We start from the raw sequence: 25,085 nt of genomic DNA, 5'->3' as shown, positions 1-25,085 counted from the left end.
TATTTAAATCCCCAGAGTTGATATTATTATGGTATTTATTGTTTCAATCATATGGATTCTCATGTGTATTCATTTTATAAACCCTGGCTGTAATGTAAATCTCACTTCTTTTTTCTCATATTCAAAAAATTTCCCTAAATATTTTTAAAACTCATGAGACCACAGTTTTGGTTACAACTTTTCTAATTATCTGTTAAGTCTGCCCCTTGTTGGAATAAAATATTTTACTTTATAACATGAAAACTATCATTGCAGATGCTCCAATGAATGGGTATTCTTTTTGGAAGCCATGAATTATTTTTTTTACAGTTCCTGTTAATAAAGCTGATTGTGATCAACATGAATAATTAAAAGAACAACACATTTGTTTTGACTGCTACCTTCGAAACATTGCTAATTGAAGTCTAAAAATGCTCACAGTGGCCCCAGTTCAGGAGGAAGTAAATCATTAATGCCACACAGATGCATATCACAGGGCTTCCGTGGAGGAGGCTGGAACAATAGCAGGGAAGTGTGTGATTGCTTCACACAGCTACAAAGCAGCAGCTTCAAACATGAGACATCACGCCACGAAACTCTAATACACTCATATGCATTTATTAGTTTCTTGACCTTCTATTAACATATTTCACATTACAGCTGTTCATGAGACTCGGTTACTTTCAAGGCATTTTTCCTTTTCCTTTAAAGATTCAAGAAAAGTAACCCTGATTATAGCATCTTAAATCTTTATCTTCTTTCTTTTTATTGAGACATTGTAAAGCATATCTGGATAACCCTGCAGGAGCAAAAAGCCTGTGGCAGGCTTTAGAGAATCCTCTACTTCCTCCTGAACAAGGAGGAGGATTTTGAAGGAAGAGCAAAAGAAGTTGTCCTGGCTCAGGGCAAAGCAGGCTTTGGCAGATAAACCTAAGCCACAGATTCTACCTTTTCAAGCATGATATCATTTTGTGAATTAATTAATTTTTGTGGAGGAATTGAGGATGAGAGGCATTATAAAGTTATTGTACTTTCTTATTTTAAAGAAAAAAAGCGTAGTCACTTTTTTGGGAATAATTCTATTGACCAGGCTGGTGTTTTTTTTTGTTTGTTTGTTTGTTTTTTTTTTTTTAAGTTGAAAACGAAAAAATCTCAAACTTTCTGAATGGTATTTTGCTAAATTAGATTTAGGTTTGCAAAATAATATCCTCTCACTATTCAAGATGATAGCAATAAATTATATAGTTGAATCATTGTGTGTGGGGGATTCAATACAGGATTTCTCTGTAGTTTTGGAGCTTGTCCTGGATCTAGCTCTTGTAGATGAGGCTGGCCTCGAACTCACAGGGATCCACCTACCTCTGCGTCCCGAGTGCTAGGATTAAAGGCGTGTACCCTCACTGCCCGGCTATTGAATACTTTTATTAGAAATCATTTCAATTTAAATATTTCTTTCATTTTCTAAAGCAGGAGTCTGCTTATTGATTCCTGTATTTTTCTAGGTTCATGTTCATTCAGGAAGTAGGTTAGGCTCTGAGAATCTGATGAAAGATTAGCAAGCTATGGCCTTTCCTGGAGAAACTTTCAGCCTATGGACAAGCAGAAGGACTGATGATCAAAGAAAGTCATCACTCTGCACTCATGTCTGTGGGAGAGGAAAGACCTGTCTTGGATTCAGTAGACATACAATCAATCACACTTTGAAATTGTCACTTAAAATGAGATTTTTGCCATGAGTAGAACTACAGAAACAAACAAGGGGAACAGGAAGGAAAAGAAAGGAAGGAAGGAAGGAAGGAAAGAAAGAAAGGCAGAAGGAAGAAAGGGAGGAAGAAAAAACTTTAAGAGAAAACAGTATATGCAATAGGAAAGGGTAGGATAAATATATTTCCATTTTATTTGTAAAACTGAAAGAATGCTATGAGGAAGCTGGCATGGTGGTACATGCCTGTAATACAAACATTCAGGAGGCAGAAACAGAAGGTTTGCAAGTTCAAACCCATCCTGGTCTACATAGAGAGTTCCAGACCAGCAGTCAAAAATTATATATGCTATGTCTCAAAACAACCAACAAAAATACCATACTGAACAGACTATGATGATCCAAAGTGCCATGGGGCATGACAAAAGGGAGCAATCCTCAGGAGAAGAAGCTTGGGATAATAGGAAGAATTCTAGAAGTCATTAAAACAGATACTAGTTGAATTATGTCTCCCAGCCATGTCTCCCACTTGTAATTCATTTAATTCTCGAGTAGAGAAAAGGGCACACCCATTAATAAAGTCTATTAGGATTGAGCAATTCTTTCTTCACAGCTGCCCAGAGTGAAATTAGGTTATAACACAAATGAATTGCAATAATAAGTGGCTCAGACAGCAATGGAGGAAAGAAGATCATCCTCTTTGAACTTCACCGACAGTCACAAAACAAGAAACATTGAAAACAAAGACATAAGAACAGAAATTCCCAAGAGAATCTATTGAAAGTTGAATCACAAGAAAAAACCTCCAAAATCTGAAGTTCTTCAGATACAATGTGGTCTCTCCTAAGCCCATCTCTAAACAGAAACTTTCTTGGTGATGAATAAATAAGACATGCCTGGCTTCAAGTTGAAAGGCTCAAGAACATAAACGTTCATGGGCTATCTGAAGCATGGAATGCTATAATGTCATTTTCAAAATGATCCTTTGATGAGTCAATGGTAAATACATCAGCAACACAAGGACAGCATTCCCCTTGAAATGCACAGTGGTTTCGTAAGGGGGAGGAATAACTTTGCAAAACATAACATGTGCTTCACCAAGTACAGTGTTTAGAAAAGATTTCAGAACTCTGAGCGGAACCCTAAAGTTAGACATGATCTCATACCCTCAAATGAAATAAGTAGTAGAGGTAACTATACTGATGTGGTAACTCCTTTTGTATATTTATTGCTTTTATTGATTAATTAATAAAGATGCTGCTTTGGCAGAGTAGAGTTAAGTGGAAAGACTAAACTGAATGCTGGGAGATGCCATTTAGTTGCCAGAGGAGACAGATGCACCAGAACTTTGCTGATAAGCCACAGCCACATGGAAATGGACAGATTACTATAAATGGCTTAATTTAAGATATAAGAGCTAGATGGAAAGATACTTACACAATAGATCAAGCAATGATTTAATTAGTAGAGTTTCTGTGTGGCTATTTCAAGTCTGGGAGCTGGGAATGAACAAGTGGCCTCTCCCAGCACTACATGAAGGCACATTTCACACCGGAACTTAAGAGAGCAAGGAAGCTGTGACAGTAAGATTCACCCTATGCCAGACCATAAAGCCAGATCAGCTTCTGATGAGTCTGGGTTTCTGGGTTTCTATTATTTTATTTTTGGTTATTTTTTCATTTGTCTTTTGTTTTTCTGTTTTTATTTATTTGAGAAAAGCTCCCACAATGATGTAACCTTGGCTCATCTGGAACTCACTATTTATATAAGCTAACCTTGAAACTTGTAAGTTATTCTTCCTGCCTGTGTCTCCAAGTGCTGAGGTTTTAGGAATTAGCCACCAAGCCATATTTCAAGAACTCCTTTAGGAGTACATAGCTGTTCTCTGGGCTTTGCAACTGTGTGATGCACAGAATTGTTTCTGTTTGACTCCACATAATTATTGCATCCAATTTGAGAGTTTACATGTATGAACATACATGTATTATAAGTCTGAATGAGTTAACCATCATCCTTCAGAGAAACCTTCATGGGTCCCTTCCATATCATGTTCTCTCTTTTTTATTTATAACTTGCAAGATCCAGTTATGCTGCCCTCATATGCACAGGTGTAGGGCCAGTGGAGCATGGTCACCCTACTGTGGACTACATGCCCAAGGAAAATGGTTTTTCCCTAACTTAAAACAATTAACTGTCAGTCATTGATGGATGCCACTTGTTTGTACCTGGCCATGCAGACCTGAAATAATCACACAGAAACTGTATTAATTAAAACATTGCTTAGCAAATCACTTAGGTATATTGCTAGCTAGCTCTTATATCTTAAATTAACCCATCTGTATCAATCTGTGCATCACCATGAGGTTGTGGCCTACCACCAAATTTCCAGCAAAATTCCATAGGCATCTTTCTCCTTCAGCAGCTACATGGTATCTCTCTGACTCCCCCTTCCTTCTCTCAGCATTCAGTTCAGTTTTCTCACCTAGTTATATTCTGCCTTGTCATAGCCCCAAGCAGCTTCTTTATTCCTTAATAAAAGCAACACATATACAGAAGGACATTCCATGCCATTTCTCTTTTTCTGCCCAAATAAAATAAAAGGTTTTAACTTTAACACAGTAAAATTACATGTGCAAAACAGTTATCAAACATTATAATTATAATATTTATATATAATTTATATTTTATCATAACTAAGGAAAACTATCATTATAACTATCAATTCTTCAACTCCATCAAAGACTTCAGAAAGATATAATATTGCCTAAGTTAACAGGAAAAGCACTATAAGCAACTTCCAAAACTCTAGAATTGTCAGAGATATCTTGCTGCTTGGATAGTCAATCAAAGTTCTTCTATAACATTAGGACATCCATCGTCAACATACAGGACCATAGTATCTGCCAGACTTTTCTATGAAGTTAGAAATTTCCAAGACAGTTCTGCCTATATTAGCAGTTTGTCAGTCACTTTTTTATGTGTCCTACATAATGTCTGTCAGACACTTTCATGAAGCAGAAACCATGAAGGACTATCTCACCTTTTTAGGGAACTTCAGCAGTCATTTTTCTGAGAGTCCTGGATGTCCATTTTATATAACATACCATCAAGCAGAGCAGGCAGAGTAGTTTCTTGCATAAATGGCTAACAAACTCCATAAGGAGCCTCTTTGATGCCCATCATCCTCTTGACATAGATTGGTGCTGCCAGAAGCAGATGTGACTCATTGTCAAGAATAGTCCTAAGTTTTTAAACAATTTAGCCTTTGAAAGGTTTAAAGGATAACTATCCACCTAAAATATATCTCTGTACATCTAGAAAATCTAACTTACATGACTACAAACTTGACTATTATAGATGATTATCTATTAACCTATATTCCTTAATTATACATTACATTTTTATGTAAGCTACACAGACACAATACCTTAATCAAGAATAAAAATATACATATAACGAAATTGTCCTTAAATTTGTATCAATGAACCAAGATCTGATGACAGAAGTTACAAAATAATCCCACACTACTTCAGAATTATGTATAATAAATGATTATTTGTTTATAAGTAGACTCACAGATCACAGTCCTTGATCACATCCTCTGCATGAATGGGGAAGAGGAACAAAATCCAACATCCAGAAGCGAGAGAGTAAATGTGCTCTTTACTTCAGCAATTATAGTATAAGGGTTGTTCATTTAGGGGTAGACTCACAAATCACAGTCCTAGATCACAATCCTGTGCATGAATGGGGAACAGGAACCAAATCCAGCAGCTGGAAGCAAGAGTAAAGAATGTGCTTTACCTTGGTGATTATAGTATAAGAGACTATGCACAAGTGGATAGGTATCCTTTTTTAACACAGAAATTTTGTTGTGTTTTATTTCATAAGAAACAGGAATGAGCTATAAGAACTATCCCTCCTCAAACACAAAGTGGCTTTCAGACTTTATTGGCAACTGGAAGCTCAATCCAAAGTCATAAACATAGAAGACAGAGAATTGTGTTTGGAGTGGATGCCTAGTTAGGAAGAAGAAGGGTAAAAACGTTGGATAGTAATGAACAAAGAAAGCTGAGACACAGGCAGAGGAGCGTGTGTTCACCCATTAACTGAGCTGCTTGAACAGTAATAAACATGGCAGTAGGGGATGAGAAATCCTCCTCAGCTGACAAACATCTTCAATCTTCAACACAGCAACCTGCTCTCAGTTGTTCCCCCACCCCCACCAAGGCCACTAGGGTCTTGGTCTTCAAAAACTGCTCCTGGAGTCCAGTTTTCAGCTCAGTCCTTAAGAGAAGAGCCTCTGTTTTTAGAAACGTACTAGGCTCTGATGTGCCACCAGTCTGCTTAGCTGTCCCTCTGCAGGTCACCAAGCACTGATGAAACATCTGAAGACCAAGCAGGAATTGGTAACCCAAAGTGTGGTTAGGTATCTTAAAGGCTACTGGCTGAAAGAACTCCCATAGCAAAGATCCATACAAATACAAAGTATTCATCTATATAGCATATCCCCCTTTAAATATAAACAAATGTTTATAAACAATATTTGGGAATTTGGGCATTGTTCTCTCCAAACTGCTTCCTGCTTTTTGTCAGGCAAAGTATTTTTGGGGTTTTGACAAAGACCTTTTGGGTGATCTTGGTCTCTCAAACCACATTAGTCTGCAAGGAATCCACAGGTTCTCATCGTCTGTGGAAACAAAAGCAGAACTCCTTTTCTAAAGCAGCATAGCCTTAGACCCAAATTTGAAGTCAAAGTTCCTTTAAAATATATATGTTGGTTTAGCTTAGCAGCCAATACAATGAAGTTTTTCTTGTACTTAGCTCATTCACAGTCAAAAATTCAAAGAAAATACAACATTATACATAATCTAGACTCTCTGTGTGTATTCCATTTTACATGGCTTATTTTTCTTTACTCCTTGATTCTATGACTGTTTTTACTCTGTCTCTTTAAAGACTTTTATTTTTCTATACTCCTTTTCTTCTTTCTCCCTCAAGTCTAGGTACATATTTTAGACACACTGTGTCTCATTTAGTGGTTTTTTTTTTTTATGTTTGAATCTGTCCTATTTCATGTCTTTAATCCTTTTCTCTCCAAGAGTTCTTCTTAAAATGCTAAGGATCATGGTTAGGACTAAGGCTGCTTTGCCTTTTGACCCTGCCCAATCCAACATGGCAAAGGTCTGTTCACTACCTCTGAGACTGCTGGGTGGGAGCTATCTTCAGTACCTCAACGCTGGGTAACACTATGCAGCATATAAACACTTTTATCTGAGTAAATACTAAATCTGTCATGCAGTACACTATGCAGCCTGGGAATATCTTTGTGGTGCTCAGTGGGGACTAGGGACAACATTAGAGGTAGACATTGAAACCTCACAGTGTCATCTCACTTTGAGTTTAATGTTTCTCTGCTTTGTGTTTGTGGTTGAAGATCTCTTGATTTCCACTCTGGACAACTGCTGCCATGCCTCCCCACCATAAATGATTCACGTTCTGGAACAATAAGCCAAACTCTTGCTTCCAAAAGCTTCCTAGGTCATGATATTTTATCACAGCAACAAAAAACTAACACAGTGACAGGCTCTTGACCATATTTACAGCAACAAGCATGAACTCTCTCCTGTAGAGTGAGCCCAAATCTAATCAGGCATCTATGCAGAAAAAATAGGTGGGAATATAATAAGAGCCAGAGGTAATGGATGACTCAATGGAAGCAGTGTTTCCATATCCAACAAGGCAGACACGTGTATGAACTCACAGAGACTGTGACATCACATGCAAGACTTTCACAAGTACAAATCAGACAAGATCTCAACATGGAGAAGGCTAAATGGGAGCAAAGCTGCACCACTATCCAAGAAACTATTTGCAAGTGATAACTGTTGATAAGGGGAAAAAGCCTCATGCCCAGAAGTTGCTTGCCACAACAAAATGAACTCCATGTTTTTTACTGGCTTTTGGTGTGTGTGTGTGTGTGTGTGTGTGTGTGTGTGTGTGTGTGTGTAAACAGAGACTGCACATTGGTTTCTTGGCCACCCAGACCCAAATAATCACAAAGAAACTATATCAATTACAACACTATTTGGCCAGTGTCTCAGGTGTATTTCTAGCTAGCTCTTACATCTTAGATTAACCCATTTCTATTCACCTATGTATCTCCACGAAGCTATGGCCTACCTGTAAAGTTCGGGGTCTGTATCTTTCAGCAGCTATATGGCATCTCTTTGACTCTGCACACTCTCTCTATATATCTCTTTCAGTCTGGCTATCTTCTGCCTTGCTCTAGGCTGAAGTAACATTATTATTAACCAATGTTAATATAAAACATATTTATAGCCTATAGAGAGGAATCCCACATCAAGTATTTGTGTGTGTGTGTGTGTGTGTGTGTGTGTGCACGTGCATGCTTTTATACTTATACATACTTTAGTTTGTTTAAATTTGTTATTTTAAGAGTGAGAAAGAACATGAAGCTTGGTGGGTAGGAATGTGGGGTGATCATGGAGTACTTTGGAGAGTAGAAAGATGATTAGAATATTTTATATGATAAATTTAAAATTAAAAATTAGAAAAGAAAATAGTCCTCAGGGTGTAAGCTATCAGGTTAGAGCCAGCTCAAATCGTTTGAGTCTTGGATCTGAAGTACATAATATCTTCAGCAATAGGGACTTACATTCAACCTTAGGGACATAACCAAGGGCAACAGAAATGACCTATGTTGTTCTGGGAGTCATTTGGACTCCCCTGAACAAAACTAGAAAAAAAAAGTTTCTCTTAATAGGTTATGAGCACTACAAACCTGCACACATTACCATTAGATCAAATACAGGATGACAGAAACTGTGGTATACTAAAAAGAAAACAATGCATCTCAATGAAGAAATGGTGAGAGAGAGAGGCATGGAAAGAGAGAGAGAGAGAGAGAGAGAGAGAGAGAGAATATGTGTGTTTGAGTGTATGTGAATGTATGTGCTTGTGTGGTGGGGAGTAGGAATGTATATGTATATGAGATTGTGGGGGTTTGTGTGTGAGAGAATATGTATATTTGCATATCTGTGTTTGCAAGTGTGTATACGTGTCTGATAATTCTCTTGCAGTTATGATAAAAAAATATATACAATAAAGAAAATACCCAAGGGCACATTTCACTTATGCCACGTTTTTAGAGTGCTAAGTCTTAGGTTTCTGGGCTTTAGCAGCAGCAGCAGGAATATGTGGTAGAAGAAATTTTTCACTTCATAGAAAACAAGAAGAAGACCAGAATGCCAACATGAAGGAGCAAGCCAAGTCTCCAAGAACCTCTCCAACTCTTCTCACCACTGTCCCTCTCATTCTCCATCCCCTCTATTCTCTCTTGCTCCCTGCCCATTGAACCACTTCCTTTAACCAAGAGCTAGCTCGCACAGTCCCACTACTTGTTAATAATGTATTAAAATCTGATTTAATGTGTCAATGCCATTAGAAATGTCTTCACAGTCATGCCCATAGGTGTGCTTGTGTAATCTCATCGTATTTCCTGCATCCAGTTCAAATTAACAATCAAGATTAGTTTCGTAGTGTAACTTGAGAAAAATGTCAAGGAAAAGAAAGCACATACACTCATAAAAGAAGAAAAATGTCTCTTTCTGAGTATATAAGCAAAGTAAAAGATGCTTACAGAATGAAAGAGAAGCATTGGAGGGAACAAAATGATGTGACAAAGAATATCTTCATTTGACTTTTTCTGCATTTTTAGTTATTTTTATTGAGCTCTACATTTTTCTCTGCTTTCTTCCCTACTTCATTTGATTTTTAAACAGAAATCATCAAATATGATTATCAGCAAAACACTGTGTGTTATTATAACTTCAGTAGTCATCTTAGTATTATATGTGAAAGTAAGTGAATGCTATGTGTTTGAGAATTACAGTGGTCCAGGGCTGCAGTCGTGGAGTAATGATGCAAATGTTCTTTAGACAATCTGCCAGCCACGACTCACATTGTAAAACCTCCTTTCAAGGGACCACCCCAGCTTCAATTTGAGGCCTCTCTCAAACTTATAGCACAGAAAAAGCAATCCTATTTGCCAATAGCATCTATTGGGGGAGTAGGGGGGCATTCTGACTCTCACTACTCGAGACACGGGATTTCTGTATCAGGTGACCTAAGAAGCTGAATATGGTGTCAGTGGTTGTCAACAAACACAGACTAAGAACAAAAGAGGGAGACTAAAAAATGAAACCCATCATCAGAGCAGATATTATAAAGCAAAAAAACTGTGTGGTTGAAAGCCAAATTCTCAACCAGATTGCCAGAAAGTTTCCAATTTAGCTCAGTTTATTTTAGCAAAACTGTACAGTATACCAGTACCAGTATAGATAGGTGAACCTATTGTTTGCATTTGAAAATGGTAACATGAAACATTCATGTAAACAAAGAAAGAAACAAACAAACGAAAACCCTGCACTGTCTGTTTAAGAGATTGCAAGCTCATGTTTGTTAGATTTGTACCCATCGATCAAATTTCTCTCCTCTCCATCCCTGTTTCCCTGTCTGTCATGACCTGCCTAGGTTTATAAACAGGTACCATCATGGAATTCCACTGCCATTCATTCTCGTCAGCTGTGTCTCAGCACACAGGATGCTGCTGAAGCACTTCCTCAGTACTGGCAGACTGGCTGGCATCCAGCCTGGACAAATTGCTGATCTTTCCTGCCACGCAATGTTAAATAGGGATTCTAGCCGGCACTGAAAAAATAGCTCCAAAAGCCACATTTAGCATCCAAAGACTGGCTGATATTTCTTAAGTATACGTGGTTTGGGTGCTAGGATTCCTTTAATGAATTTCAGTTTGGCCTAGAATCTGGCATGGGAAGAATCCTAGGCTTAAATTTAAAGCCCATATATAACTTTGTAAATCATTGAAGACAAGACAATCTGAGCCCCAGATGTCTGAACTATAAACTGAAATTCATAATCATTCTTCTTTCAGGCCATGTGACTATGAAAACAATTAATAAGGTACTATGTATAAATCCAGATGTACAATCCTTAGCAATCTTATGTTTACCCTAATACCTCCTTCCACTCAGCCTAAACCGCTCACCGTGACTGCTTCCTGGTATGAAGAACAAGGGAAATTTCAATATATGATGGCAATCCCTTAGATAGTCACATAATTAAGTTTATCCAATAGAAGCCTTTTATTCTTTTATCCAATAGAAGACCAGTGTGTCACCTGAACAAGGCAGCCTGTTCAGTGCAATAAGTCAACTGGAACTTATCGGTCCCATTTAAAGGGTAATCTCAGAGGAGTGGAATAGTGTTATCAGTCCTCCAAGAAGAAGGGATGTCTTGATGTGAGCCCATAGAGACTAAGCTGTAGTAAGACAAGGCTTGTCTCATGAATCTAGCAACTCTTGTGTGTGCATAGTGGCTATCTGAGGACATGGAGGATCATTAATTGAAACACTGTCAAGGCAGCGAATGTGCATCAAGAATATAAGAGAAACAATATCTAGAGAGAAATCTGATTCCTGAAGAGGGCACATATGTTTGAGAGAGATGGTAAGACATGGATGTGAAGCTCAAGCACGTACATATCACACATTTATATGTGTGTGTATGCACCATACACTTAGAAATGTACAGCTGTTCGTGGTGGTACTAAGTGAATTAATAGCAGAAAATACTGCGAATTTACAATTTTTAAGGTCTGCCTGTGGCCTGAAAGGCATGTTGGAATTTGAAAGTAAAGACCTAACTTGCTATTCAGCTTTTCTCCCTTGTTCTCCCAGGATTGCTAGAAGGTCATTCCTGAAGACTCCATAATATTGACCAGTGCCCTTGGAAAATTATTCTGCCACTAATGACAGAGATAACATGTTTACTGAGTCCTAACATGAAAAAGCCTTTGGCTACCTACTTCAAGTGGCTTGAGAAAGGTCCAACTGGGAGAGACCTTTATACACCTCACCTCAAACATGCTCCAGTGGTCTCGTCTTGTGCGGATATCAATGTTGTCCTTGCACATTTCCCTTTACATAGTTACCATCAATACAGTTTTCTAAATGACCAACTGGGGGTCTTGCATGAAATATTTCTGAAAAAGCAATCATCTTAGTTGAGAATATGAATGGATTGAGAGGTTTTTATAGCTTTTAATACTAAATATTTCAGGGTTTGGGTAACTCTTAATCTTCATAAGAAGTTAAACAAAGTAATTGATAATAGAAGGGACTTCTTTTGTGATGCTAATGACTACTGGAAGTGTTTTTGTTTCTAGAATTTATAGACATCAGTGATGCCTAGAGCTACACTTAAATGGTATTTAAGTAGTAACAAAATTCTCTGTTACCAAAGAGATGGACAGTATTCCTAGAATAAGAGGGTGGTCAAAGCACATGAAGAGATACATCTACACATAGAGTGGTAATGCCATGAGCACTATGATTCGAAAACTCAACCCTGAAAGCATCATTGGGTTCTTTAGACTTGTGGAAAGCAAACTGAAAGAAGAGACATAATCTCAACCTATATGAAAATTATTTTACATTTGTCATTACTGAAATAACTTTTTATAGTTTATAAAATATACTTATCAAATGTATCTTGAAAGCACAGTACTTTCCACTCTATTAGGAATATAACAATGTAGGAATCAGGGAAAGATCACATATGCGTTATCTGTAGCAGAGCAAGTCTTACAAGGGGCAATACTTTATTTGGTACCATGTTAGTCTTTGAGATAACTCACTACTCCAAACTGTCTTTTCCACTCACCAATGAACAGTTTTGACTTTTACAATTTGCTCTATAAATGTAAATATCATTCATGCATACACTCATTCATGTTTTTGTTCACACAATCCAATTGGGGTAATTTTGGATTCCCACAGAATATGAAAGAGACAATCATTTGCCTTCAGTGGACTCATAGCATTGGAGCAGGTGTAAGTAAATAAGCCAGCCACTGCAGCATTATCTGATAGGTGTTAACAGAGTGATAAGAAAACGGTGAAAATGGAAACTGGGAGTGGGAAGCCTAAAAAGCAATTCTACCCATGATGCAAAGACCATCTGACCAAAGCCGTGCAGGTAGAAATTTAAAATGGGTTGAAATTTTGTTTTGGATTATCAGAATTTTTGAGCTACATTGGGTAAAATATTGTGTTCAGCGATATGGATCCCACTGGTGGCTCTGAGGGAATATGACCGTTAGTTGTTAGACATGGAGCATGAGGAAGGCGTGACACACTACTCTTTTGAAGGGAGCCAAGGAAAAGAACTGGAATAGGATGTATGAGGCAGTCAGAAGGGCACAAACGTGCCACCCAGAAACTGAAGCACCTTGTTGACTATGCTGCAAATCAACATATTATAATCTGCATTTGTATGTATTTTGCCTGGAACTTACCAAACACCTCTGTTGTGTTGTAGGAAATTGTTGCATGCCCTTTAGGGAGTTTGCAACTGTGTTAGGATGAAAGCCAACAGTACCAGTGGGGAGAAGGGAAGCAGTTACACAGCTCAGATGGCAGTGAGCGCTCTGCTACGTTGTCGCTGGCTAATTGGAAAAATGAACAAAATGGTGCTATCGTAGTGTTTTCCCATGACTCATCAGGCTCAATCTCTTGTTCCATTTAATGCTTTCCTTTCTCCTGGCCTTGGCAGGTGTGTGGGGAGGGCATAAATGAAGAGCTTCTCTGGTAAGATTAAGGAGAGACTGAAGTCAATGTTTTAAGCAAGTGACTTCCTGACACAGAAGGGGAAGTGCATGGTGCTCTATCACTATCAAACAATCCATTCACATACATCCTCACAATCTATCATTCGACACGCAGAGTTAGTAAAGACTTTGATCTTGTATGCACTCCCCATAAGTCTTGTATGTATTATTAATAAAGCTCTGGGGCGGGAAGTTTCCATCACTGCAATGACTCTAGCTTAGAAAGTTTGGGTTCATTCATGCGGAAATGCAGAGGACTTTGTCACAGTGCTAACATATGTATTTTCCTTGCAGATGGTTGAAAAAGAAGGGTATCTTCAAAAAGCCAAAATTGCAGATGGAGGAAAGAAACTGAGGTAATGAAACTTCTTCAACTCTCTGTTGCATAACGGCACAGTCTCCTACATCCTCAGCTTGTATCACTGATAATGTTTGAGACGCAAGGCCACCCAAACCTAACTAGAACAGTTCCTTCTGTTACCATTGTTGATACCCTTATTGTTAAAATGATTATACTTTTTAAAGAAAGATATTGCATTCTATAGTGTTGCCCAGAATGTAAAAATGGCTGATGCCTCAAATTCTTAGGGCTAGAAATCTTTAAACATAAAAAGAGAAACACGGTTTCTGGATTAACAGATTGGGTTGTTGAATGAATTCATTTGCAGCATATAAAGATCTCTCTGCAATACCCAGAGAAGTTTTATGAAGGATAGATTTGAACTGTATTTGTAGCTCAAAATTAAAAACCATTTAGAAAAAAAAAAGGAAGAGAAAAAGAAAACCATGAACAAAAGATAGGTGGGGGAAATTTAAAAAATTATAAAAAACTTCCTGGAGTGAAGGGCAGGAACAATAAAAGTGTTCAAGAAAGAACAACAAGTTGGTTTTTGGGTCAAGAAAGATGCTTGCTATGCTGTTTATAGGGGGGGCTTTAAAATAGTCATCTCCCTTTTAGAATTTTTGCTATTTCATACATTGTGTATTTTATATTTAGCTTTATAGTATGGAATATACAAGTAATAAAGGTGCATGGAAGTACTCGAACTAAGAGACATTTATTTGGGAGTGTTTTACTGTTATAACTAAGTAAGATCAATATTCTAATTAGCTATACAATAGGACAACTGTTAATTGCATTACACAATATGTTACTATAAAGATGCTTTGGCTAACACTAGAGAATGAAAGATACTTTGGTTTAATGGCTATAGTGGACAGAAATTTATATTTATTTGAAAGAAAAAATAATGAAGTAGCTCCAGTGTCTACAATAGCTATTCTAATTTTTTTTTTTTTTTGGTTTTTTGAGACAGGGTTTCTCTGTGGTTTTGGAGCCTATCCTGGAACTAGCTCTTGTAGACCAGGCTGGTCTCGAACTCACAGAGATCCGCCTGCCTCTGCCTCCCGAGTGCTGGGATTAAAGGCGTGCGCCACCACCGCCCGGCTAGCTATTCTAATTTTTAAATAAGAGATAAGGTTGGATCTTCCCAAAGATATTTCCTGGTAGGAGTCAGGCAGCCACCTTTCTTCAAAAGTACCATAGAGGCACAAGATCAAATGCAAAGCAGCTGTAGGTCTGGCCTTCTCTGTCCCCGGAAAACTGCCAGTCAAACTTTGAAAGAGCAACAGGTGAGAATCATTGTCTGACTAGCTCAGCCGTGTACCCTTTTTTCCCATGAACCTCATCCCATAATCAAAACTCAGGCATGTGGAGGGTACAGCAAGGGCAAGCTGGCCAAAACCCTTTGTTACACAACCAACCACATGAGTCCCCACCCCTACCCCAACACAAGAAACTCCAGCTCACTTATTCATTCTTCCCTGCTGTGTTGGCGCCAGAAACAATGATAGCACTGGTCACTGTTCCTCTCCACCATCACACAAACAGGGGTGCCATGAAAACAAAGCAATTGGCCTTCTGTGGTGGCTCCATGGAGCACACTCCTCCGTGCCCCATTAGCCAGTCTTGTAACATACTCCTAGAAGTAAGGATCAGAAGCATCAATGGCAGGGAGCAGCCCCTTCCCAGGAAACTCTCACAAACACGGTGCATAGTGTTTCAGTATATGTACCCCTGTGCGTTTGCTTTATTTTTCATAAAAACTTAATTTGTGTACAGCATCTAGAGAGAAGCTTACATTCATATAAGCATTGGTGTGTACTCTATTTTACTGGTTTTTCAATCAGCTTGTATGCCACTAAGCATTCTTTCAGATTTTTTTTTTATAATTTTACAAAGTTTAGTTTTTCTTGTTTTAGAACTCTCAGGTGTGGTGAATTGAATTAATGATACCCTTCGTTTGTAGCGCTATGATATTGTATTGGGGCAAGAACCCTAGGTGGTTTTATTTCATATTCTCTTCTACTCTCAGATCAAGCTCCTGTTCTTTAAATCCCTTATTCATACATCTATTTGGGGTTTTTTTTGTGGTGTTTGAAACAAATCAACAAAATAATTGTTTATGATAATGTGGACATTAATGTGTTCTATGTTGCATAAACAGTTTTATATTCAAAATCTCATGTTTTTTGCCATGTTCATCCAATATTAGTGTAATAATATCTACAGTGATGCTATATCAAGCCCATTTCACCCTTTTTGTCTCCCACTTGCCATTATGTATTTGTACCAAAACTTATTTTCACAAGTCCCCCAGGCACAAACACCCAAGTTATCTCTCACTCTTCTTGGATCTAAAACATTACAAAAAATCATACATAATTGTTTCTTTGGAACCTGTTAGAAGTTCTCTTGGGGAACTGATCTCAGGAATTAAAATTTCTTGGGCATCTGCTGTGTGCTACTGACAGGCTCTTGAAGGATTGCTGCAACTCACACACATTTGTCTTGCATGGCAAAAGGGATTCTATTTCTCCAGAACCCAACCCAAGCCAACCCAACATTCTACTTTTCTCTTTTTTTTTTAATTTATTTATTTATTAAGGATTTCTGCCTCGTCCCCACAACCGCTTCCCATTTCCCTCCCCCTCCCCCGATCAAGTCCCCCCCCCCCTCATCTGCTCGAAGAGCAATCAGGGTTCCCTGACCTGTGGGAAGCCCAAGGACTGCCCACCTCTATCCAGGTCTCGTAAGGTGAGCATTCAAACTGCCTAGGCTCCCACAAAGCCAGTACGTGCAGTAGGATCAAAAACCCACTGCAATTGTTCTTGAATTCTCAGTATTCCTCATTGTCCGCTATGTTCAGCTAGTCCGGATTTATCCCATGCTTTTTCAGACCTAGGCCAGCTGGCCTTGGTGAGATCCCAATAGAACATCCCCATTGTCTTAGTGTGTGGGTGCACCCCTCGTGGTCCTGAGTTCCTTGCTCGTGCTCCGTCTCCTTCTGCTCCTGATTTGGACCTTGAGATTTCTACTTTTCATGCAGTCAAAAGGAACCCTGATTGCTCTTCGAGCAGATGAGGGAGGGGGACTTGATCGGGGGAGGGGGAGGGAAATGGGAAGCGGTTGCGGGGACGAGGCAGAAATCCTTAATAAATAAATAAATTAAAAAAAATAAAAAAAAATAAAATAGTGTCAGGTTGACAAGTCTTTTGTTCCTACAGTAAAAAAAAAAAAAAAAAAAAAAAAATGTGTCCACAGACTGTTTGCTTGTTTCTGCTCTCATTCCCATTCCACTGATTGGTATTACAGTTGAATGTGACTTTAATTGTTCATTTAGAGTCACTCAAATTCTGCATTGCAAGAATGCTTTATCCAAGAGCTTTGACTACTCACTATTGTGTGTCTTGTCTTTTTCTTGTTTGAGAGAATATAAAATAAATCATAGACAACAATACTTTGTTTTGGACATTATAAATATCTCCGTAAATTCGTGGAGTTAATTTTTACTTTTAATATAGATGCCTTAATATAGTGAACATTTTAAATGTAATAGTCAACATTTTTATATACTTAGTATTCTGCCCTTTTCATGAGCTATAATATGCCAAATAATTTCTATTATCATTTTAATTTAATTTTTGAGTCAAGTTTTATACTAAAGGTGTTATAACTGCAGTATACTTTCTAATTATTGTCATTTTTTTCTTTATATTTTTTCTAAAGATCAATTCTAAGCCTTGACTGCATGATCAAATTGCATGACTGCTAATGAATCTTAGGGGCTGGGGAGGTGACGAAGTGGGTAACAGTGTTTTCCACACAGGAACCTGGGTTCCAGTATCCAAAACAAACCCCACAGGAAAATGGCTGGAACGATTAGAGACAAATGTATATGCAGAGTTCACTGTCATTTAATCAAGCCAATACAAAACAATGACAGGACAGATATCTATTGTCCTCTTCTGGCCTCGATACAGGTGAACACAGGAGCAGGCAACTACACTCACATACACACACACACGCTTACAACATACATATGAGTGCAACCGCAGATGTGAACCCTCTCCCACACCCAAACATTAAGGAAAAGAACATACTATTCTTGCAATACGTTGTCATTGCTTAGTCAAAATTTATACTTTTATCAGCAGTAACAGGCAGGTCAGGTTGGTCATAACCTTGAAAAATTATAGAGGTTTTATCACATGGATCATTTAGTAATTATTCAATGATGTCATCTAGTTATCATAATTTGTATTGCTTATGTGATATTTTCTATGGGCTGTTTCCCACTCATCAAGGATCTTATATCACTTTAGTAAAATTTAATGGGCTAATAAGCACAATTAATAAATGCTTATTCTGCCAAGCACATGGTTCATTGTGATAGCAATGTTAGTATTTAAGTCATCTTGTTTTGCAAATCTAAAACGTCTTCTCCTTAACTGCTCCTTTTGCCAGAGTCTGTACTTGTACCAGCATCTTACCCTGGGCTGCTTGAAACGCACTTGTGTGTCCCTTCTTGAGTTTAGCTGTGTGAGGCCAAGAAGCGGTACCTGTTCTTTTGTTTCCTGCCACCGTTGGTCCTGAGAGCTTCGGCTGTCATTTATTAATATTAATAAAAAATAGCGCTTTGGAAACTTCTGCAAAGTTTTCTATGTCTAAATCTATGCTATGTCATTTACATTTTACATCTTTCCCTCTTCTGAACTTGTCTTTCCTTGTTATCACTTTCACTTGTCTTTATTTCCCTCTTTCCTATGTTTTCTTTTGCATAAGGAAAAACAAATTACTCATGCGGCTAGGGGAAGGTGGCAGGAAAGAGTTTCATCTTACATTCATAAAGGGCCCCAAACTTAGCCTTGTTTTGAAATGAGGTTATGGACATTTCCCTTGTGATATACTGGCAGGCTTGAAAGCAGGATTCATTCAGCATTCAACGTTAATTTTTAATTATGAACCTTGAAATTATGCCTCAGCTTTTCTGATGAATCTCGGGAACATTTTCATTTCGGGAATTGCATTCTCGTGGCAGGAAGTTGCTCTGGCTTCTCTGAAGCTCCGTGGTGATTTAGTCATGGTTTTTTGGATTGTTTTTGTTTGCTTGTTTGGTTGGTTTTGTTCTCTAGTTCCTAGAGCTTAAGGTTAAAAAAGGCAGCTGCTAATGTGCTCTCGCGCGTTCAGTATCTCACACATTTCTGCATGTGTGCCTTTCCTCTGTTGGTTCCTCTGGGGCTCCGTACATCTTAATGACGTTTAGATCTCGTTTCGCTTTCCCCTTAGAATGACATTGGCAACACTTGGTGTGAATGTGGACAGAAAACGGGCAGGGAAACAAACCTGAAAGGGGTTGTAATGGTCACCTTTACTAGTGGAACATTCTTCACAGGCTCAGAGCTTGGACTGTGTGCCGGTGCACGCATGCGCGTATGCACGCGCACTGATCATTATCATCAGCATATTTCCTTTTCTTTAGACTGTGATACTAAAGTCCCCGCCCCATGTGAACATAATTTTCTTTAGTACTTTCTGTTCAGATTGTCAATAAATTAACACAAACCCAATCACTCTGGCCCCTTGTCACTCTCCTTCCTTCCTTCTTTTCCTCTCTTCCTGCCTCCCTCTCTCTTCTGGCAACCCTGAAAGAAATGTGCATTTTATACCTACTGTCTCATTGACGCAATTCTTATCAAGTTATATTTCAGAAGCCTAAAATATGAGAGAGAACACAGAAGTTCTCAGACCTGCTTCTCCAAGAGTCTGGAGGGTTTTACGGTAAATCATTCATAGGCACTTGGCTAGATCCCCCACTCATGCTACAGCACGGACTCAAACCTACTACAGAGTAACCAAGTCAGGCAACAGCACCAGCTGACCCAAAGAGAATCTGGAATTGATGATGTCACTCCACGTGTATTTTCCTCTGCTCTGGCTTGTTGATGTGTAGGTAAAGAACACGAGGAGGAGCGCAGGGTAGAAAGCCTTGAGAGATAGACAGTTGTATGTCCTAGACCCTTAGATGGCTGAGGAGTATTTTCAGGGTCATTTCCATCCCGCAGCCAAGCAGGTATCTGCTGCTGTTATGTGCTGCCATCCGGTGTCCATTAGGTAGAATGTCAAGCTGATGCCTATGTCGGGGCTTTTATTGTTTTGGTTTTACTTTGTTTCACCTTCCATTTCTTCCACTTCACAACTCACAGTTTGTTTTCGTAAGTTATTGGAAGTATTCCACTCGCCTAAAGTGCCCTGGCAATTGCCCATATCAAAAATCAGTTGATCGGATATGAATTAGTACTTCTGGCTTTGAAATTCTATGACCTTTTATCTTATTAGATATCACGTATTTTGTTTTTTCAAACTGCAAAACGTTTTCATTCCTGATCCCTAAAAGACTAGCTGAAATTCCTAACTGAATATCTTGAAGTCTGTGGGGGGACCTGAACTTTCTTGCTCATTCCACACGCTACTGATTCCTCACTACCTAAGCAAACATGTATGAGAGAGAGAGAGAGAGAGAGAGAGAGAGAGATAGAGAGAGAGAGAGAAAGAGAGAAACTTTTAAATATTCTCTCAATGCCCCGATGTTATGAGGAATGTGGGGTGTGCAGGTTTTAGCTGCCTCCCACTGGTGTAGAAACACACTTGCTCAGCAGGAGGTGGTACAGAAGACTAGGACCAGCAAGACAGGCATCTCTGCTCTCAGGAGGATAAGGACACCAAGGACAATGGCACGGGGTTTTGATCCTACTTAATGTGCTGGCTTTGTGGGAGCCTAGCCAGTTTGGATGTTCACCTTCCTAGATATGGACGGAGGGGGGAGGACCTAGGACTTACCACAGGGCAGGGAACCTGGACTGCTCTTTGGATTGGAGAGGGAGGGAGAGAGGAGTGGGGGGAGGGGAAGAAGGGTGGGAGGAGGGGGAGAAGGGTGGGAGGAGGGGGAGAAGGGTGGGAGGAGGGGGAGGGAAATGGGAGGCTGGGAGGAGGTGGAAACTTATTTGGTTTTTTTTTTTTCTCCTTTTTTCAATAAAAAAATAATACTCCTTTTAAAACAGCAAAAAAAATAAATAAATAAAAATAAATAAATAAAGCTTCTCCAAGAGCATGCTCTCCTCTCCTAACTCTGCATAAAGCTTGCAGAATCGGAGAGTGCAGGCTTTCCCCTGCCCCAGAGACAGCTCATCCATCAGAATGAGTGTAGGCCTCAGGGTCAAATCCTTAAATGTCTTCTGTATGACTGTGTGCCTTTAGGAAGACACAGTTTGAGTAAACTGCATTTTTCTCCTCAGTTGCCTTGGCTGCTCACCCATATGCAAGGGTTACTCAGGGAATTTGTGTCTTTAGGGGAGTCTTCTAGTCACTGACAAAAACCCTGGAGATGCATCTTACCTTCCTTTTTATCTTTTGCTTACTATCTTTACTTTTCTAACCTGCCCTTGGAATGGTTTGGGAATGTATGTGAGCAGGTACTTGTGACTAAGTGATTCTGATACGTGATGTATGTAGAACACCGCTGGCAAACTGTGCAGCAAGCAGGAGCCAAAGCTCCACCGTAGCTCCCATGATTGAAAGGTTTGGGAAGTAGAGAAGATGTAGCTGGGGACTGGTCAGACTGCTAATCTTCTTTATAAGAATTTGGTAAAGTCATTAGTAAGGCAGCCTAAATGGCTGACTCGTTCTCACAAACAGTTCTTTTAAAATTGAGGGAGTCAGCCAAGGCTATGTTGCTGACATTGATGATATTCTTAATCAAGTTAGCACTGCTTAAATCTTGTAAAAATACAGCATAAGGTCATCGATTCCATAGACGACAAGGTGCATTTTCAGAGAAACTGGACTTGACCTTCGTGCTCATGTGGTCTTAAGTAAGTCATCTAAATTCTCTGCACCTAGCTTTCTGCATTAGTCCATGGGAACATTAGGAGTTTCATTGTTTTGGGCAAGAGTATAAACTTTTACTAGTTGTTCAAACAATTATGTCACTGGTATTTTTAAAAGAAATCATGGGGGAGATTGAAGTGAAAGGGTCTTAAATTTATCTGCTGCATTTTTATTATTTATTTTGACAAGATTTTCAAGTTGTTGGATTCCGCTGTTGGGGCAGCTCTCCTCTTCATTGTGACACAATAAAGATGATTTTTGAGACAGACAAAACTAGGTTAGAGTAGCACCAGACAAGGGTATTACAGAGGGTCACATGGCTAAGCTTCCCAGCTCTTCTTTCTTATGCATTAGTGGTTGTCCTTCCAGCTAACCTACCAGAGATACCGGTTAAAGTCCTAAGACAGAGAGGTGACATAACTGGAATTCATGGACTTCCTGTGTAACCCGCTCCAGTTAGAAGTTTAAGGAACAGAAGAGTTTTTCCTGCAAGTTCTATAAACGATCAACATCTGAAACAGATTCAAACCAGAACTATTTCTCTAGGAACTTCTATAGATAGGAAGCAAATACGGTGTGCGAGCACCCTGCCAGAAGACAGGAACTCGACTGAGAAGCATAGCAGGTGGATTGAATATGGGTCCATCCCATCAGGAGCTTTCACACTCTCATCACACATGGTCAAAAGGACTAGATAGAGAAGATTAGCCTTGACCGGTAGCTCTAGGCTTCCTGCTCTTTCTGAAGTCATCTAATACTGTGAATTGCTCAAAGCGAAGGCTGTTACTGATTCAATTCACCTCAGTTCTGTTGGTATCTACCAAGAGAAGTGGGCAGTAATCCAGACAGAACATGCTATATTTTTCTCTTGCTGTCTGACTTTCCATAGTTTGATGGAAACATTGACTACCCATCTGAAGACAAGTGAGTCCAACAGCATGTTATTGTCTGATGAAATTCTGAATGTGTTCCTTGCATGTCTGTTTATTCTGTTCTTTTGTAATGTATTGGTGTATCATTAAGAAAGCTTCAGGAGGCTGGAGAGATGGCTTGGCAGTTAAGAGCTGTTTCTACTATTCCAGAGGACCCAACTTTGGTTCCTAGCACCAGGGTGGTGGCTCACACTGTCCTTAACTCCAGTTCTCTGAGACCTGACACCCTCTTCTGGCTCTGTAGGCACAAGGCATGAACACATACACACAGGCAAACTTCGAAAACACATGAAATAGGAATAAATAAATACCTTTTAAAAACAGACAGCTTCAGACATGTAAGAGCAGCAACATTCTTTTTGTCAGCATTAGCCATACTAAAGAAAATGGCTTTTATAGTTACTGCTCATGATTCTAAATAGAAAATGGAGAGAAATTACACAAAATCTTATGTACATGGATACACAAAAATATGTCATAGTTGCACATTTCGTATGGTTTTCTATTTATATGAGTGAAAGCTTTTCTGTAAACTTCTTTTCATCACTTTTTGTAAGAGCAATACAATACAATTAAATAAACATCAACCTAGAGAAAACAATAACAATGTAATTTAATGGTAGAAACCTGTGCATATCACTCTTTTTGGTAGTTTTGCCACCTGAGAAAGAAAACCTTCCCAACACTAATACACATACTCCAAATGCAGAAGCACTAATGTGTTTAGTTAAAGAAACAAGTAAAACTAAGAAATACAAAGGGAAGGAAAAATCTGTAATCTCACTATCTTTTTAACTATGGCTACATCGAGACTTTTTTCTTAGGCCAAAATGCTCATTGATGAGATAAATGTCCATTTAGCTCTTAGACTCTCCAGGACTCTGGGCTAGGCTCTGAAAATACCCAATAATGTTGAAATGATTTCTCTTGCCCGGGGGCTTGTATTTTAATGAAGGCAATGAAAGTGAAAAATTTTGAAGTATTTTTTTTAATTCATCATGTTACATGTCATGAATGTACTTTGAGGGAAGCAATATTTGGACTTCTGATGGATGGAATTAATAATCGGAAGGGGCTGAGCTGGGTGCAAATGGTTCTAGGTAAATTGCACAGCATAGAGCAAAGTATATATTATGGGCTACATTGAAATCTTCCCACATCAGTATTCTTAAACACAGGGGCCATTCTTCCAATGTACTCTTCTATTATGAGCAATTTTTAAAAGCAATCTCTGTTTTTGTTTGTTTGTTTTTTATACTTTGAGAGCAGAATTAACATGGAATGTGTAAATCATCTTAATGGTCAGAACCTGGAAACCTGGTCCTATTTCTTTAGGGCAAAGTTAAATTCATGGGAATAAAAATGCCTAGTCAATAACTACATCAAAATTCCCTGTAAATTAATGAAAACCATGTTGCTCAATGGCACTCGAGAAGAGACAGTGTGAGAGAACTTAGTTAACGCTGGTTCTTTCAATGCTTGGCAAGAGGAGAAGGCACACCTCTGCTCCCATGTGTAATTCTCTGATGGCTGGCGAGTGTCAAAGCATTTTGATTTAAAGGACAGCACATGAGCTGGTCATGAGCTGGTCTGGCTCTCAGATTCTCAGTCGTGCTACATCAACAAAATGGCGCAGTGACGGAGCAGCCTGCAACACTTTAACTTCCGTGCTTCAGTCCTGCGAGGAGGCACAAGGGTAGAAATAAACATGGCCATTGATCAGTTTGAGGGCATTTGAGAGGATTTACAAACTCAGAAACTTTTATTTATGTGTCAAGATCTTTAAAATTCAAGAGATTACTGTGTTTATTATTATCTGAGTTTTCTTCCACTGAACTGATTTACATAAATAGAAGACTTTTAGGAAAACCCATTGAAAATAGTGTGCAACCACAACAAGCTCCTGGCATAGTTCATAAATGATCGTTTCTACTCATGACATATTTATTTATTTATTTCCCCCCTAAAGGAAAAACTGGTCTACGTCCTGGATTGTTCTTTCTGGTCCAAAGATTGAATTTTACAAAGACGCCAAGCAGCAAGCTCTCCCCAACATGGTAGGTCTCTACTTTTGTTACCATCTTTTCAGAAACAGTGTGGAACGGAAAGTGTGGTTAAATCAGCTCTCACACCAAAGTCTCTAAGCTACCTACACCCAAAAGCAGATGGAGGAAATGATGCAATAACCTCTTAATCAGACGAAGGGAAAACAGAATGTAGGGTCTGGTTTATTGAGGGCTGCATTTGGAGAAGACGCACAAATGAGATGGATGGCGAGCAGCTATATGGTAATGGGAAGGTAACATTTTAAATTAAGGCGCCATTTATAAGGACTTTATTCTTATTTATGAAATAATCACTAAATGCTGCTACTTTCCCAAATAATGTATTATATAGCGTGTTATAAAATGCATTAGTAATAAATGCTTAACGGATGAGACTGTGGGAGTCTGCTTTAAAGAATATTATAAGACGTAAATCGTATTAAACCATGTATGCACATCTTTAATACATGGATTTAAGTTGTTATCT

At 38.8% G+C, this 25,085-nt stretch overlaps 1 protein-coding gene across 1 annotated transcript in view; it reads left to right on the top strand.

The window, feature by feature from the left end:
• The window catches only part of LOC121462866 (rho GTPase-activating protein 15), a 568,141-nt gene that overhangs the window by 50,638 nt on the left and 492,418 nt on the right, over positions 1-25,085 (top strand). Inside the window, exons 3-4 of the mRNA XM_041674830.1 lie at positions 13,689-13,750; positions 24,523-24,610. Coding sequence (XP_041530764.1) covers positions 13,689-13,750; positions 24,523-24,610 — 150 coding nt within the window. The remainder of the gene's footprint in view (positions 1-13,688; positions 13,751-24,522; positions 24,611-25,085) is intronic.

This window comes from Microtus oregoni, unplaced genomic scaffold (genome assembly GCF_018167655.1).
Source record: "Microtus oregoni isolate MIOR12 unplaced genomic scaffold, Mior012 000025F_ref0000491, whole genome shotgun sequence".
NCBI classification, from domain to species: domain Eukaryota; kingdom Metazoa; phylum Chordata; class Mammalia; order Rodentia; family Cricetidae; genus Microtus; species Microtus oregoni.
This window is presented reverse-complemented; position numbering and strand designations above follow the sequence as displayed.